Source organism: Eurytemora carolleeae, unplaced genomic scaffold (genome assembly GCF_000591075.1).
Source record: "Eurytemora carolleeae unplaced genomic scaffold, Eaff_2.0 scaffold234, whole genome shotgun sequence".
Classification (NCBI taxonomy): Eukaryota; Metazoa; Arthropoda; class Copepoda; order Calanoida; family Temoridae; genus Eurytemora; species Eurytemora carolleeae.
The window spans coordinates 222,038-240,579 of record NW_019396124.1 but is presented as its reverse complement, the minus strand read 5'-3'; the positions used below and the strand labels follow the sequence as shown (position 1 = coordinate 240,579).

Genomic DNA, 18,542 nt, shown 5'->3' with positions numbered 1-18,542 from the left:
AAATTTAAAGATTACATTATTAGAATTAAAAAGGGTTGCCGTTAGGTGGAAATAATATAAAAGTAAATTATCAAATAGATATTATATCACATTAATTAAAACAAAATATATTATAAATATATTTATTGAAATTACTTTGTTACACCAAATTCTTTCAAAAATTAATCTGAAAAATATTAAATTTTTGTCTTGTATTCCTCTTTTTCTAATTATACAGAACAACACATAATCAGCTTTTATTCAAAAAGACAAATTCTTTTTAACAATTAAAACAGTTCTTCTTACTTCACCCATGAATACTAACTTATAGATTTTATCAGAGGTTAGGACATATGTAGATCTTTAGAAAGCCAGTAACACGAGGAACGGGATAGAATCAACATGCAGCAGATGTTTGCAAAAAAAAAAATCTTCAAAATATTTAAAAAAATTTGATGAACTTTTTTTCAGAAAATAAAAAAAGCAAAATTGAAAATTTTTCAAGAATTTTTGTCGTGCATTTTCATCTTGATCTCCATATATCTCTCTGGTTGATCTTGATCCTCTAGTACCTCTCCACTTGATCTTCGATCACTTCTTTAGACAAGGATTCTTTAAGATGGATTTGATCATCCTGAAAATTTCAAGAAATTGTATATTTATTTTATCTTGAAAATTTGTTACCCGCATTTTTTATATGAGAAATGCAATTCCAACATATTTTACATATTTCAATAAAACTTTGATTTTTGACCAAAGAAAAATATTAGAGCGGGGGGAATTGACGCCCCCCCCACCCCCAGCAGGAATAAGGTAAAGATATTCAGTATTTGCTCCAAGCTCTAATATTCTGATCCCCACAAATTGAATTGAATTGAATTAAATAGCATAAGTTTTAAATGTTAAAGGTTTACTACATCAGATTGCAAAGATATAGGGATTATAAATGGTTTTTTTCTTTCATATTTCGTAGTCGCAGACCCGCCAGATTCCCCGGTACATTAATAGCCATGTACAGTACACTATACAGCGAGCGTATATATACATACGCTCGCTGCATAGCTTACTGTACGTGGCTAACTGTATAATAAAAATAGCTATAGCTGTATAGTGTACACTGTGCAGTGTGCATGGCTAGCTGTATAGTGCAGATAGCTAGATGTTTAGTGTACATAGCTAGCTGTAAAATTAACATAGCTAGCTGTATAGTGCACATAGCTAGCTGAATAATGAACATAGCTATAGCTGTATAATGAACATAGCTATAGCGTTATAGCGTACTGTACATAGCTAGCTGTATAATGAACATAGCTATAGCTGTATAATGAACATAGCTATAGCGTTATAGCGTACTGTACATAGCTAGCTGTATAATGAACATAGCTATAGCGTTATAGCGTACTGTACATAGCTAGCTGTATAATGAACATAGCTATAACTTTATAGCGAACTGTACATAGCTAGCTGTATAGTGTACATAGCTAGCTGTATAATTAACATAGCTAGCTGTATAATGAACATAGCTATAGCTGCATATTTACATAGATAGCTGTATGATTAACATAGATAGCTTTATATATAGTGTATAAAGCTAGCTGTATAGTGTATACAGCAAGCTGTATAGTGTATATAGCTAACAGTATAGTGTATATAGCTGATGTAGCCTGTATAGTGTACATAGCTAGCTGTATAATGAACATAGCTAACTGTAAGGTGAACATAGCTATAGCTGCATAGTGTACATAGCTAGTTGTATAATGAACAAAGCTAGCTGTAAAGTGTACATAGCTAACTGTATAGTGAACATAGCTATAGCTGCATAGTGTACATAGCTAGCTGTATAATGAACCTAGCGAGCTGTATATTTACATAGCTAGCCGTATAGTGTACATAGCTAGCCGTAAAGTGTACATAACTAGTTACATCTTGAGTGTATCAAGCTAGCTGTATATAGTGAACATAGCTAGCTGTAGGCTCGTAGAGTATACATAGCTAGCTGTAGAGTACATAACTATCTGTACAGTCTTGTAGAGAGTACAATGTACATAGTACATACCTGTAAGTATGACTGTTCTGCCTCCTTAAACATACAGTACAGTAGAATACCAACCACCAGGGAGAATACTAAGATAATGAAAATACCTATCAATTCGGTACAAAAATTGGAGAAGAATGGGGCATTTGAAAAAAATACAAGAAAGCAAATGTGGTCCTGCCAAGATTCTAAAATAGATTTAGAGGTTAAAATTACCAAGAAGTAAACCAAGTACAATTGTAGTTCCAACCTCTAGGCTCATCTTCTCAACTCTATAATGATAATAATAATAATAATAATAATAATAATAATAATATAATGAAAATAATGATAAAATCATATCAATGATATAATAAAATTACAATCAGAAATGTATTTACCCTCTGTGAGAAGAACTCCCAGCGTATTGTAATGCTTGTAACAAAGTTTGGTTTCTGAGAAGTTTATGTACACTTTGTACACTTGGTACACTCTGTACACTCTGTACCCCCTGTACATTAAATGCCCCTTGTACAAGCTGATGTATTGGTGTACAGCTGTCAGGTTCACTGTTCCAAACACTTCCTCTGAAAAAGCGTGTTTTATTTAATATTTCTAAAAAGTTTTGTTGGTGTCTACCCCTTCTACTCCCCTTCTGGGGTCATTCCTATTTAAACCTAAATGAATATTGTAATGGAATGTAAACAAAGTTAAATTACTTCTTCTCATCAGTTCATCAACCATCAGATTAGTGGTTTACGAAACATTATTCAATTCAACTCAAACTTCCGGTCTACAGAATACACTGAACGAACATCCAGTCTACATTCCACTGAACAAACATCCAGTCTACAGAATCCACTGAACAAACATCCAGTCTACATTCTCCTGTCAGCAAACTTCCGGTCTACAGAATACACTGAACAAACATCCAGTCTACATTCTACTGTCAGCAAACTTCCAGACTACAGAATACACTGAACAAACATCCTGTCATCACATTATACTGTCAGCACACTTCCGGTCTACAGAATACACTGAACAAACATCCTGTCTACATTCTACTGTCAGCACACTTCCAGACTACAGAATACACTGAACAAACATCCAGTCTACATTCTACTGTCAGCAAACTTCCGGTCTACAGAATACACTGAACAAACATCCTGTCTACATTCTACTGTCAGCAAACTTCCGGTCTACAGAATACACTGAACAAACATCCAGTCTACATTCCACTGTCAGCAAACTTCCTGTCTAAAGTCCACACTAATCAAACTTTAGGTCTACAGTCTACGCTCAACAAACTTCCAGTCTACAGTCTAAACTCAGAAAACTTCCGGTCTACAGTCTACACTTAGCAAAATTCCAGTCTACAGTCTACTCTCAGAAAACTTCTGGTCTAAAGTCTTCATTAATCAAACTTCCGGTCTACAGTCTACACTCAGCAAACTTCCCGTCTGAACTAAACAAACTTCTGGTTTACAGTCTACACTAAATAACTTTCGGTCTACAGTACAAACAAAAAACTTCCGGTCTCAAATTAAAAGTGCCCCCAGTGAATATCGAGATCAAGCGAACATGATATTGAGTATTCAACACAAAATATCACATCTGAGGTTGAACTTTGTTTTCTTCGAAAAAATGCTGTCTGAGAAAAATGGTTATAATGGTTTTTTCTATAAATAAATTGATAATCTTAATTTATAATTCTTCTTTCTTAGTGACAATTGCGGATTTATGCTACAGAAACAAAATTGACAAGTGTATCTCATATTTATGATAAAAAAACAAGAATATTTTCATATTATTGCTTTTACTAAGATATGTGGTTGTAAGGAAACTCCTTGGAAGGTCACTTGAAATTACTTTAACAGTCCCTTTAAGAGGTGGAAATAGTAAGAGGAAGTAAACATATTTACACCATACACTGTACAAAGATCAATTGGATTAAATGAAATGAAATTAAATGTCTCTAGAGTGCTCCCCTGACACTTTCGGTTCTGTAGTTTACTGAATTCTAATTTGAAAAATATGTTCACAAAGTGACAGGTTGGGGATGGAATCACGGAACCATTTTTGAAAACGGATGTATACCGACATTAATAGAAGTTTATCAAATTTAGATTTTCTCCGAAATTAATCATTATGCCTAGATAATGTTTTTATAACTCATTTCTTCCGTTTAAAGTTCCCAGCTCTTGTTGATAATTATTGTAAGAATAAGAATTACCTGCATTCAACGATCTTGTAAGCAGATATATTAGATTTAAACAAACTTCCATCCTCACAATGGTACCTAAATTAGCTACGGTCATTTCAAATTCCATTTAAATATTTTACAACATCAATCGTCAATATACAAGGATATCCACAAAAGGATGAGTCTTCAGAGACGACTGTACGGACTTTATGATTTCTGTTTTCTTATATTTTCAACTATAAACTTTCTTTCTTTGCCAAATAATTTAAAAACAACTCTCTAGGCAAAAGACTTAATTAAAACTGGGATCGTCATATAAAATGAGTTTCATCCTTCGCGGGTAACCCTGTATATGTATATTTTGGAAATATAAAATCAACTATTTATAAATGGAACTAAATACTCTCGGTGTTCTCTAATAGTTATAGTCCTTATATCTTTGAAACCTGATGTCACCGACCCTTGATATTTCAGAAAAGTAATTAAAAATTTATTTGAAGAAAAAAGAGTTTAAAGTTTGAGATGAGTCATCAGTTCCTTTGTTAATTTTTGAGTTTTTGCATAATCAAGTTTTAATTATAAATATAAATATAATTAACTTAAAAAAATCACGGCTGAGACAAGTAACCCTTAATTTTTTAGCGAAACTTATTGATCAAACCTCTTAAGTTAGCTATAGCTGACCAATCGCCAGGACCCAATTCGACTTTTTTTTTATGAAATCCATGGCTACCCGGGGGATAAAATAGGCTAAACAATTTTTTTTTCAAAATTCTTACATTTTTTTCAAAGTGTTTTTTAACTACACAGACAACGCCGTACACTTGAGCTCGTGTTTAAAAAACCTACACTGTATGTGTAGAGTTCTGAAGAATAATATTAGCCCTGTGTAGAGGGGGTGGAGTGGAACATCCTGCAGATTTATAGTTTAATAGCAAACCACGCCGAGGGAACAGTTTTCCGTTGACTGTACTCATCCTAAATATAACCTTTAGATGTTTCTTGACCCAAAATTTAAAAAAAATGGGGTCATCGAGTTGAGGTGTGTGCGTTGCTACTAAGTAGATGTGAAATATTTTGAGATTGTATCATACATAAGTAACAAAGTTGGCTACTAAGTAGATGTGAAATATTTTGAGATTGTATCATACATAAGTAACAAAGTTGGCTACTAAGTAGATGTGAAATATTTTGAGATTAAAAAATCAGGACATTATTCTTTGAACAAAGAATCTGCGTGGAGAGAAAGAAAATATGCAGTATGTTCACGAAAATAGATGACATGTTTTAGTTCTTATAAAAGGAATATAAAAGGAAATTTTATACCTATGTACTGACACAGTTGCAATTGCGTAGTAAAGATATATAAAATCAGTTATCAAACATTAACAGATGCTTAGTCTTATAAAGAGAAGTAAGACAGTTAACCTAGCTATGAAAGCTATGTTAGTATACTTATATAACTAACTAAAGATAGATCTCTGCGCACACCTCAACTTGATGACCCCAATTTTTTTTTGAGGCAAGAAACACCAATACAAATTTAGCAGGTCAAGGAACAAGAGTAGAGCTGGAATACGTTTCTTTAAAGAACGGAAAGTAATCGAATCTTTACCACAAATTCAGATTTTCTTGTCGTAGATCTTAGATATTTCAAACTAGAAATTATGTTAGATTAATTAATAAAAGTTTAACATATCAAATTTCACAGCACGAAAATGTTCGTTAAAAAGCGCATTCACTAGATAGGCAAATTCGTTGTGTTGATTAAATTAACCGTTAATGCTCAATCTACGGACTGAATAAAGAATAAACGCCCAGTCCTATAGCATCAGAGGATTAACAATAAACACAAAGTAATGAGCAAACGTATTTTTGATATTTTTATTATAAGAAAGAATAAATGATTTAAGTATGACTATAAGTTGAGAGTATCTACAGGGTTCATCAGACAGAAAAGTAACATAAGATACTTCAATAGTATTTCTTCTTATTCCTCTTACGCATTGAAGACTAAAGAGTAGTTTAAACAAAATTGTCTGATTTAACTAGAATTCTCAATTAAGAAACAATTCTCAATTAAAAAACGATTCTCCCTATATCTTTTTCTTAAACTTTGTTTACTAACTACTGGATATTCCCGTTCATTTGAAGTACCGTACCGATTTTTAGTGAGCTAGTGCAAGTTATTCATTTAAAAAAAAATACTATACATAACGGCAAATCGGTATAGTACATCAAATTAAGCATCTCCTTCTAGTAATATTAAGTTGTAACTCTTAACTGATTAAAGACTCTTAACTGAAAACTCGCCATAAAATTAAATTTTCTAATCTTTATCTTTCTAAACCTGACATATGTCTTGGACCTTTGAAATCTGCACGATCTAAAATGTAACAAAAACATTAAAAAATTGGAGTAAACAAAAAATCACAAGATGATGTAAATGAGAGATATAATTAACCTAAGTTCCAGTTGGTTTGATCTTGACGAGAATGAGATTGTATTGGAAAGATCGCCACAGTGTTCCATTCGAGTCTCTCCATTTTCTATCAGACTTATACAATCTGAACCCTGGAGTACAACATTGTTATATTACTTCTTAGGTACTTTATTTTTATAAATATATAAATACTTTTAAAAAATCAGAGTAACACGCTATTCCATCACTTTTTGTCAATTCCATAGAAAGTATCAAACAACTAATATTTATCATAGAATAAAAAATCATTTAATATAGATTGTATATAAGCCCATAAAACAGTAAGCGCGGTACAATGTCTAATTCGTTTTAGCAAGCACAAGAAGCACAAAGATTAATCTTTGTCTTAATCTATTTAATAAAACAAGATGGTCGTCTATATATATATATATATGTATATATATATACGACCATAGCCGGCCAAACGGCTGGACCGATTGGGCTGACATTTTTTGTGGACACTCATGGGTGGCCTTGGGGTGTTATAAGCTAAAAAATTGAATTTTTTCCACGGGCAACGCCGGGCCCTATTATATTATAATATAATTATGATTATAATTAATACAGCCAAAAGGTTTAAAGAAATTAAAATTTTTTTTTAAAAATTTTACAATTCATTAGTTTTGGACTCTGCACTTTGTATATAAGTATTGTCTTAAATGCATAGCTTTGCAAACTTTAGATTAATTAACATATTGTAAACTGTAAAGGGGTTGTTAAAATAATATTTATTAGTTTTCTTCAGATTTCAGGGCTCAACTGGGATATATAGATCAAAATTTTAAAAATTTGCCTCCAACAAAATTAGATTTTCATTAAATTTTGAAAATCCACAAACTTTTTTTTTTAAATCCGCGAAATTTTTTTTTGATTTTGTTCACAATTGAAATAGAAGATGGGCGCGAAGTGCCCTAAAAGCCGAGTAAGACAAACAGGATTTAGGATTTTTTTCTTAAATCTTTAAATTCATAACAGTTTGTTCTTCTTGAGGTAATAAACATGATTTCCTTGCATTTTATGATCGAAGCATCCTTCAGTACAGAAAAATAATATATAATTGAATTAAATATATTAAAAAAGAGTAAAAAGCTCGGAAATTCAAATGTACACCGGTTGTGCGTGCGAATTTAAAGAATTTAAATCGCGTCGCTGAACCGCCAAAAACTGGTTCCAATTGAGCGCCGGCTCAAATCTCGAAACACTTAAAAACAATACTAAGTGAAACCAACCGTGTTTGAGTTGCGTCTCAAATTTAAAACGCAAATTTTTTGAATTTGGCCATTGGAATTCATAAAGAGCTCAAACTCCATGGATGACAATGACCAAGCTTTTTGAAAATATCTATCTAAATCTATGATAATTCAATACTGAAACAATTTGTTTATGAAAAAAATATTGAATAGATAATTTTTTCAATTACTGAATAGTAACTCAATATCTAATTCGATATTTATTAAACTTGTTAATCGCGTCATCCATGGAATACTAATTCTTTAATCCAATATGATGTAGGGCACCCTGGAGTGGATTTGGTATGTAGAGCGAGATATTACTTAATTCTAGAATTATGTATATATAGACAAGTTTATTGACATTTTTACTGGTAATAAAGGGATAATATATCTTTAAACTTTCCAGTAGAAGTTTCAATTATCTCACTGCTTCATTGCTTAATCACCATTTTTATTGCTTTGGTCGCCATCTTACAACAATGTAAACAACTCAGTGTGGGGGGGGGTGGACATCACACTTATTTTATCTTAAAGGGACCGTTCACTTATTTGGTAATTTCATGGTGAACTAAACAGCCTATTAGCTATTAATTGGTATTAGTCTTATTTTTTAAAAACAATCGTGGCCGGAGAAAAAGCCGATTCCAAAAAAATTTAATTTAATCATATTGCAATGCCATTATGTGTTAGCTATTATAAACTAAAATCAGGAACGCAACTAGACATTTTTTTATTTATTTTATTTTTATTTATTTATTTTTTTTTTATCCCCCGGAAGAGGGAAATATTTCGCGCGATGCCCGAAAAATTTTTCTGAAATTCCAAAATCCAAATCGTTAAATGTATTCTATTTATGTGAGCAAGAAGTTGTTAGGGGTAAGTAGGAAAATAAAAACACAATTTTAGCTTAGCCCTTGTAAATTCTTGTATCCGCCCTATTCCCCTCTTAGCATTTGACAATTAATATAGTATTTATGCGGGTTTAGAAACTATCCCAATATCATCTTCACAGAGGTAGACTATACTATTTATCCAATCGAAATAATTGTGTAAATTATCCAACGCATGAAAACTATTAAAAAAAAATCGCAACCCTGGTATAATGTTTTGTTTAAGAACATTTACATGTTATTTTTCCTAGCACAAGGAAGAAAAACAGATGATCTAAACAAGTCGGTTGTTCTTTATTCTTTTTTGGAGGAAAGTTTGTTATGTCAACTTTTCTTGTATGACAGATAGAGCAAGACAGGTTAGAGATGATTTTTGTGAATGAAAACCCCTTTGTGCCTAATATCTAGAGTTACGGAGTATAAATGAAGAATGAAGATACTTTAAAGTTGAAATATTGAAAAGTTCTAGGACTAAGAATCCAATATTTTGCCCTGTCTGTAAAATCTGTGTTCTTAGGTAATAATGCATTGCTTCAAAACATGTTTTTCCGTTTAAACAAATAAGAGCCTTTATAAATAACATTTAGAACGTAGGAGATAAATTGATCCAGTATATGTATCTGAATATGCATGGGAACCCAGCACTGCGAAGGTTAGTAAAAGTTACTCTTGCCGTTTACCCGCACTTAAACGATTTTACCGGGAAACTAAATTTTCACTATTAAAGTCGACCCACTCAATTTAGAATCTCAAATCAAAGCTAAGAAAATTTCCGTGGCTCTCCCGAGTTCCCCAATCAAAATTTGAGCCAAATCGGTCAAGAGGTTCCCGAGTTACGATCGGACAAACAAACAGACAGACAAACAGAGATCACAACTTTATATATAGATATATATAAAACCCATACCTGGATAAATTGATCCAGTATATGGATCTGAAGTATACATAATACATATATATATATATGTACTAGCTTGGGAACCCAGCACTGCGAAGGTTGCTAATAGTTACTTTCGCCTTTAACCCGCACTAAACGATTTTACCGGCAAACCAAAATTTTCGCTATTAAAGTCGACCTACTCAACCCAGATTCTAAAATTCAAGCTAAGAACATTCCTGTGGCTCTCCCGAGTTCCCAAATAAATTTGAGCCAAATCAGTCAAGAGGTTCCCGAGTTATGATCGGACAAACAAACACACAGACAAACATAGATTACAACTTTATATATAGTTATATAACCTTAACCTGGATAGATACATCCAGTAAATGGATCTGAATATACATTTATATATATAGATAATATACCTGGATAGATAGATCCAGTATATGGATCTGAATATACATTTATATATATAGATAATATACCTGGATAGATAGATCCAGTATATGGATCTGAATATACATTTATATATATAGATAATATACCTGGATAGATAGATCCAATATATGGATCTGAACAGTTTGGCCGAGCGGTGCATGAAGATTCCAAACACACTCCCGACCCCCCAGGTAGTATCTGGGGTATCCAGGGCTGGAGATGTATCCTAAAAATGAAAATTTTCTGTGCCTAAATTTAATTAATAGAACGAATTAGTTAATGAACCACAACAATTCTTCTTTTCATTTTTTTCTCGTTCAAGCCACCTTCTAATGCTCCTCCTTATGTTATGTTGCTTAAGCACTTATTTATATCCCTTAAGTCTGTTCCCGATATGGTGAAATTAGAATTTAGAGGCTTAGTTTATTTCTAGAAAGAGGGGCGCGAAGCCCCTGCTATGTTATCCACAATCATTCTTTACGAGAACTCATTTGTGCACATGACGATGCGAAAAAGGCTATTTTAAAGTGCTATTGAGTAAAATTTTTAACTTAAAAATATATTCTCTCTAATCCTGAGCTTTGCAAATACAACATCGTAATCCTTTAAGTGTAAGTGTTACGCGAGCCATGCTGCGTGAAGAAAGTCTGTTTGTCGCCCCTGCGTATTTCTGAGTTTCTCCTGAAGATCTGTACGGAATGTATTGTGAAAAAACTAGTTTAGGAACTGTTTACAGTCCGACTGCGCAGACGCAAGATTTCTAGCGGAGTAGTAGTTATATTTATATTCAGTATATGTTTATTCGTTTTGCAAGTATTTTCCGTGTTCAGAATTCTGGGATCACCGTGGTAATTATTTTATATATATCTATGTTTATTGGTTGATTCTAGTATGATTGATGATTATGTATTCGTTTATTGGTTCCTAGCCACAGTTTTTTAATGCCTGAGTGGATTATTTGTTATATTTGTATGATTTTCACTCAAAGCTTTTTCTGTGGGTTTATTAAACTTGTTTAGATTGAAGGCTCAGAGAAATAAACGTTCGGAACCTTACTATCTTCCTTTTTATTATGAAGAGCGTTGAGAGAAGGGAGTCTTACGATCCAATCCTGAGAAATACCACACGGTACATATATTAGGTCTTTAGGGAAATCGCTAAGTAGCGAAACAGTAAGTGTGTACTTTATACTGTATTTTGCATTAATAATGTATTGCACCTAGACTTAAACAAGAAGATAAAAAATGCAAACCTCATAATGCTAGAGCCCGAAGAACCACTTTTAAAATTTCCTTTCTTTTTCAACAAAGTTGGTCTTGGGAGAAAACTGGATGTCCGGTTTTAATTTGTGATTTATCCGTCCTTTATACCTTAAATACTTAATTTTCAACAGGGGCTCGAAAAAAAACAATATGTTAAAAAAATTGTTGAACCCGGACCGAACAATGTCTTTCTTCATCTCATGTAAGCTCTAACAAATTACACTTGGTTAAAAATGCTCTTTTTACATGCTCCTATCAAAATCATGGGGGAACAAGGGGCGTCAATGGTGTTTGTAATATATCTGCGCTTATTCTTCATAATAGAATATTAGAACATTACTCACAGCAATGTTCATATTACACCCACACCTCTCTCGTTTAATCCAATCCTTTTACAACTTGTTGAAATTTAGTCCAAAATAATGAATAAAAATTGATTAGAACTTTAGAATTATGAGAACAAGACGTGTATCTTTTAATCAGTATAAGCTAACTATTCAATCTTATTTTTAGAACTAATTGCCAATACTTTCTTTTCAAACTTTTTCCAGGATTTTCTGTTAAGTTTGATCAAAGTTTGAAGGTATTAAAATAAAAAATTGAAAATTAAAGATTTGAATTATGCTTTTTTAAACTTCCATTTTCAGGAATAACAGAATACAAATGGCATGTTTTTTTCCACAAACTCAACTTATCTAATCCTAGATCGTTGCAACCTTATGGTGTAAAGTTTTATATTTCTAACTTAGATTATTTGGTCTTACAGAATTCATTGCTTGAAATAAGGTCTACGACATTAAATTGCAACCTAAAACTGTTTAAAATATCGTTATAAAGGATGGATTTTAAACAATTCAGTTATTCGTCGGTATACCAAGTGGTTTGGCAAAGACAGACACAATTGCACTACAGCTGAAAAGAAGTATTGGTAGGACTTTGTGACCTCGTAGCTCCTCTATATTATCATTTTACAAACAAGTATCAGAAAAGAAAATACACAATTGTTAATTATGTAAAAAGAACGCAACCCTGTATGTTTGCAACATACAGAAACTTAAATTGCTTTAAAGAAATAAATATTTAAATCATGGAAAAGAAAATTTATCTGCAGCTTCTTATCAGAGATTCTAAACATTTTTGTTTTTCAATAAGAAGAGTTTTGATTAAAACCATGTCAGATCTTATCCTATAAGTTTAAAAATACAATTTGTTTCCTTTTGCATAAAGGTTTTAGTCCATTTTAAAATGTTACCTGTTTAGAAAATAGATTATTTACTATGGTTTGTTTGGTAGCACTGGGAATACACAGTGCAAAGGATCAAGAACATTCACACCAATCAAAATAACATGGAAGAAATAGATAAAACAGGGGTGAATTTTAAAAATAGTTTTTACAAAAAAAATCTACAATTAAATGTCATATTAAAAAAATCTACAATTAAATGTCATATTAACTAATATTTAGCAATACACTAGACTGGGACCAAGAAACTCCATACCTGAAAACCACCTCTGAATAGCTAAACTATACTCATGCTAAAAGTCTTGTATTGCACCTGTTTTTTGGCAAACCCTGTCAATTATAAAATGCGATATCCAGAGAAAAGAGTATTAGTTTGTAAACTTTTATATTGTTTAATGTAATTTTGCTTTAGACAAATATAAATGATAAATATAATATATATATTTAGCAATATTTTTATACCTGGTTTGCTGACGTCCAGTTTACCTCCACAGAAGGATGCAATCTTGGTTTCACATCTTAATATTATTTCAAAAATTCATTTTCCAAAAAAAAACAATTTTAACTAAAAATATTTAAGTTGCCGACAAGTTCTCTGTCATTTTTTTTTGAAAAAGATTTAACGGTTCCGTTGAAAAATATAATTTCTGAGATGGAATTTAAAGAATTTGAGTCGCGGTTTAAATCCGCCAAAACCCGGTTTTAATTAAGCGCCGGCCTAAATCTTGAAACATTTGATACAATTTTAAGTGGAACCAACCATATTTAAACCGCGGCTTAAATTTAAACCGCCGCTCAAATTTTTTTAATTCGGCCTTAGGACATTAAAAATACAAAATAAAGGAATTGTCGCCGTGATTAAAGTGAGGCGGTAACCTTTAAACCTTTATTTTTTTTAGTTTAGACACTTGCGGATTTGTGCAGCAAAGACAAGGAAGGAATTTACATATTTTTATGTGAAATTGTATTATCATTAAAAGTACATTATGTTATTTAAAACCTGAATTTTACATCGATTCTTCCGTCTCCCCAGAGCCTTGATTCCGGTAGCTCTAAAGCCAGGTTGTATGAACAGGAACCATCTCTATATCCGTTACAACGGGATACAACACTACCCCAGATATACCAGTTATCCTCCAACTAAACAATTAATAAGTCAAATAGACCCAAAGGATCTGATTACTCGCCTTAATATATTATTTTTAAAATTCCTTATATCTTTGCAACCTGGGACCAGGTTTAAGGAAAGCAAGTAGTAGGTAAACTACGCAGACGTAGTTCAAACACTATGGGCTCGTTTAACTACTTCATCTCACTCCTATTTAACCTTTGATTAGAAACTGTCAATTTCATAAAACCTATTTGAGCACCACTCAGGATAAGTAATGACAAGTTTTTTATTGGAAAATGAATAGTGAATAAACATTAATTACAAAATTGAAGAAACAACTATTTAATTAACAAACATTGTTGTTCTAAACTTTCTTAAAATTGAAATAACAAACTTTTGGCAGACTTTAAGAAGCGTAGAATTGCCATAGAACTTTTAACTTATAATACATTTTTTTCATGTTTATAAGTCATGTCCGAAAGTGGATAAACTCTTTGCTATTGATTTTATATATTCTAGAAAATAGTAATTTCTTCTCATCTGAAGGTTCTAGTGTTTACTGTTATTTATTAAACAATATACTGACAGGTAAATAGTTACTTAAATTAATTACATTTTCCAAAAAATAAATAAAATGATTTTCCACAGGTAAATAGTTGAAAAATACACAAAAATTAACTGAAATTAGCTAAATGTATAGAAAAAATGACCTGGGCCTGAGATCCTAAACTGCATTGATTGCCAGGGGTAAAGGAAGCCTGTAGGACTACTAACAGAGAACCTTGCAATATTCTTACATTCAAAACCAGTCTTACATTAAAACCAGTTTTAAACCTGGTTTTAGATCCCAATATTCTTACATTCAATTCCAGTTTTAAAAACCCAATATTCTCACCCTTACAACCAGTTTCAGATCCCAATATTCTTACATTTATAGCCAGTTTAACATCCAGATATTCTTTCATTCAGATTCAGTTTTGAATCCCAATATTCTTACATTAAAACCAGTTTTAAACCCGGCTTTAGATCCCAATATTCTTACATTTAAAACCAGCTTTAGATCGGAATGCTCTAACATTTAATTCCAGTTTTAAAACCATTACAACCAATTTTAGATCCAAATATTCTTACATTTAGATTTAGTTTTTAATCCCAATATTCTTACAACCAGTAGAAGATCACAAAAGTCTTAGATTTAATATAAATTTTAAATTAACAAATCTCTTCCACTAAAGTGCATGCAACATAACTCTATTCTTGATTTTGTGTTTGAATGTAAGATTCCTAGAGGGCAGTCTAGGTTAATAGATCCACAACCAGAGGCTACAAAGTTCCTTGGGACAGGACTCAACCCTGTCAATGTCATCCATAATTTTAACGTTAGTGGTCCCCATAATAACTCGGAATGGAAAGATGATTTAGAATACAAAAAATACTTCTGTAAAAGACCTAAACGCTTGTTATTGTTATAAATTCTGATCTTCTAAACTTTATATCTTTGCACCCTGACGTCGTAGACCTTCGATTTTATACTGTAAGTTCAGATAGACCTTAAGTTTAAAATATAATTCTTTTACTTCTTCAGGTTGCAAAGATATAGGGCGTGTAAAATTTGAATTTGAGGAAAGTTTCTTAGGTTTCTTTTTTTGAAAATTAACAAATGAAAATAAAATTATGAGATGTATTATTATGTGAATTATTTTCTATTAAAGTTAATTTGTTGTGATGTTTCTCTACAGACTTATATAAACAACAAATCCTTTTTCATTATATTTGTATTTTCTAATATCAATGTTGGTAGTTAATCTTATAACATATTTATTTATATTGTGACTATAGTTAATCTATAACAAGATCAATCTCAATACAATAGTGTCCAAAAAAACAAGATAGAAATTTTAACAAAATCTTCTTTAGAAAGAAACTGATTAAGTTCTTTTGGGCTTAGTAAAAAAAGTTTTATAATTCTAAAATCAAATAAAGTATCGGGACACTTTATTTCCTAATTCTTTTTCTGTTCTGATTAATATACAATATGTGTATAAAAAAACAGGGGGGAAGAATTGCCTTCAAGGTCTACTGATTGGGAATGGGGGGGGGGATAGGAATCTGAATAGGGTTAATCTAGAACATAGTTAGGGGTTGTTTAGCAGAATTATATGAGTATATAAAATAGGAATAAAAAAAAAATTTGTTGAAGAAAATCCCCAAAAGTGCACACGTTTAGGTTAAGTTTGAATTTACTTAATTTAAATTTTAAATTAAAGGATTGAAAAGTACAAATAGTTGTATTGCATCGGCAAAGTTCATTCAATACATGCAACTAAAATTAAATCAGAACTTAGTCAAAATCTTTATATATATAAATCTTTAAATATATACTTTGATGTTTGTCTGTCTGTTTGTTTGTATCCAATAAACTCGCAATTTGAACCATCAAAATTAAAAAATTTGTCCGGAAATATATGTCGACATTAACATACTATTTTTGTTCTGAATTTCTTAGAAGATTCCCCTTTGTATCTGTTCCTTCCGCATGGAATAATTTTCCTGTTGAAATTAAGCAGTCTGAATCTAAGAATATTTTTAAATCTGTCTCTAAAGCCTTTCTTATTGATAAATTACAGGGGTTCACTTGTGAAAGGCTATTGTGTCCTTGTTGTTTAAACACTAGATAATTAGATTTTAAAATTCCAACCTTTCATGTATGTACATCTCTTTCTTCACCTAAACTTAAAACTTGAATGTCATGTATATTCTGATATACATTATCTCTTTGCAGTATTAAAAATGGGATATGTCTTCCTTCAAACATTTCATCCATTTTAATTATTCTAAATTAAATATTTGTAATGTTTGTTACTGTATTGGTTTGATAGAGCTAAGCAATATATTGTCTATTATCATGTTTATTTATATTTTCTGCCACCCCACCTACTCGTCCTTTCGTCCAGGTTCCCCCCCCCCCTGTCACTAAGCTATGGGGAAAATTATGAAAACCTGGCCCCCCCAGATTAATTTTCCCTCACGAGGATTATACTTTTCTATGTGATATTTATATTGTATAAATTCTAATCTTCGTGCAATAAATATTTGATTTGATTTGATTTGAAATTTTTATAAGAAAGGCGCGCCAGCACATTGTTTTAAATTTAATAATACAGTGTAATTCATAGCTTAAGTTTAAGATTATCTTAAGAACTGTTTGAAAATGAAGTCTGCCAAAGGGTAACTAGGTTAGTTACCAATATCGATATATAACATATTCTGTGTTAATCAGTGTAATTTCCATATTTGTTTGAAGAGTAATTGGATAAATCTAAAGTGCATACTTAGTGCCAATTCGTTTTCATTAGGAATCATCAATTATTGGAGATGGATTTAGGCATGTGTCATACTTAAAGATAGTTATTTTACGTCGTGAAAAGTATTTTGGAACTTGTGACGCCGCTTTAAGTCACAAAGGTTGACGCTAAAAAAAACCACTGTACAGATGTCAGTTCTTATTTTACTATATTTTTTTTCTTTTTAAAATACATTTCCTGCACAAGACCGAGTATTTCTAGAGATCTGCAGCTCGTCTTTTGTAAATAACCCAGACCACGTGACTTTTCTAACATAATGTTTGTATGATAATTTGTTAAAATTTTTAAGCTTTTGTGAGAGCAAAACAACCAACGTTATAAGATATTACAGAGATAAAGAATCAAGTTGCGAAAATATTTAAAATGTGAACGAAATTAAAAAGAGTGATAAGTATTTAAAAGGTATGTAGGAAAAAATTATGTCCAAGAAACTTACAGGGGAGGGGGGGGGGGGTAGAAGGGGCGTATTGCGGGGCTTGGCTGTACACCGTACATGTCCCCTACCAAATGTCATTAACAGCTATTTACTAAAATGTGTGCGTCGATTTTTTAATGGATGCTTGCCTGTTGCCAATCGACCGCAAAAGACGACAACCAGAAGAGATTGAAAAATAATCATTCTTCGTTTCAATCTAAACACATTTTAAATAACATGAAATCCATTTTCCACATCACAGAAAATACTCTATTCATTCTTCTCCCCGATACCAATAACCATTTATTATTCTGAAAGATTAATAAAGAAATTAAAATGTTTTTGTGTTGAAATATGGAAGTAGAAGAATAGAAAAGTGTTTAGTTACATTCTTTTGTGACGTATTAATAAAAATTGGTTACTTTGTCACGGTTGTAAAACTAGTTCCTCAGCTGTTACGTCACGGTAAAATGTAATCTGAGGAGATATGTTTTTGCCACAAACTCAAATTTGTAATCTCCATTTCTTTGCAACCTGATGTTGAAGACTTTTAATTTTTCATCTAAGATAATTTGATGTAACCGAATCTTAGTTTGAAATATTATAAAGTCTGTGACATTGGGTTACAAAGAAATTAGATTTAGAAAATTAAGAATTTGTGGCCAAGACTCAATTTCTTGAATTAACCTTTCCTTACTTCTGTTACTACTAGTATTTATATATATGTATTGCCTGGATTTTAAAGAGTTTAAAATATCTACATTTTACAGTTTTTGTGCATCTATAAATGCTATAATTTGATTTCAAAGGATAATATCATAATTCCCACCAGAAATGGAAAATACACATTAATGAATAATAATATTCGACTTGTAAAAGTCTAAGAAAATTTGTCGCCCTTCTTAAAGTTTCAAAATGAATAAAAGAAAGAAAGAAAAATTGTGAAAATTGAATTTTCAGCCAACAGTTAAATTGTTTTACTTCTGTCAGTTTCGGACAAATTGTTTAAACCAGTCACGCGACACAAA

At 31.6% G+C, this 18,542-nt stretch overlaps 1 protein-coding gene across 1 annotated transcript; it reads right to left on the bottom strand.

The window, feature by feature from the left end:
• Positions 1–221: 221 nt before the first annotated feature.
• Positions 222–17,841, bottom strand: LOC111695648 (uncharacterized). The gene is made up of 13 exons (XM_023465038.1): positions 17,664–17,841; positions 15,019–15,087; positions 14,445–14,515; positions 13,624–13,763; positions 13,086–13,141; positions 10,226–10,344; positions 6,661–6,770; positions 5,046–5,174; positions 4,227–4,292; positions 2,395–2,580; positions 2,231–2,286; positions 2,036–2,103; positions 222–613 (listed from the first exon to the last, which is right to left on the bottom strand). The coding sequence occupies exons 1-13, from the start codon at positions 17,716–17,718 to the stop codon at positions 545–547; spliced, it is 1,194 nt and encodes a 397-aa protein (XP_023320806.1). The 5' UTR covers positions 17,719–17,841; the 3' UTR covers positions 222–544.
• Between the last annotated feature and the right edge of the window lie 701 nt (positions 17,842–18,542).

Coding starts and splice junctions, on each gene's coding strand:
- LOC111695648 (XM_023465038.1), bottom strand. CDS start 17,718: ATGATTATTTTTCAATCTCTTCTGGTTGTCGTCTTTTGCGGTCGATTG. Junction 13,142..13,623: donor AGAATCGATGTAAAATTCAG/GTTTTAAATAAC, acceptor AATAATATTAAG/ATGTGAAACCAAGATTGCAT. Junction 10,345..13,085: donor ACTGGACGTCAGCAAACCAG/GTATAAAAATAT, acceptor TTTCATTTTTAG/GATACATCTCCAGCCCTGGA.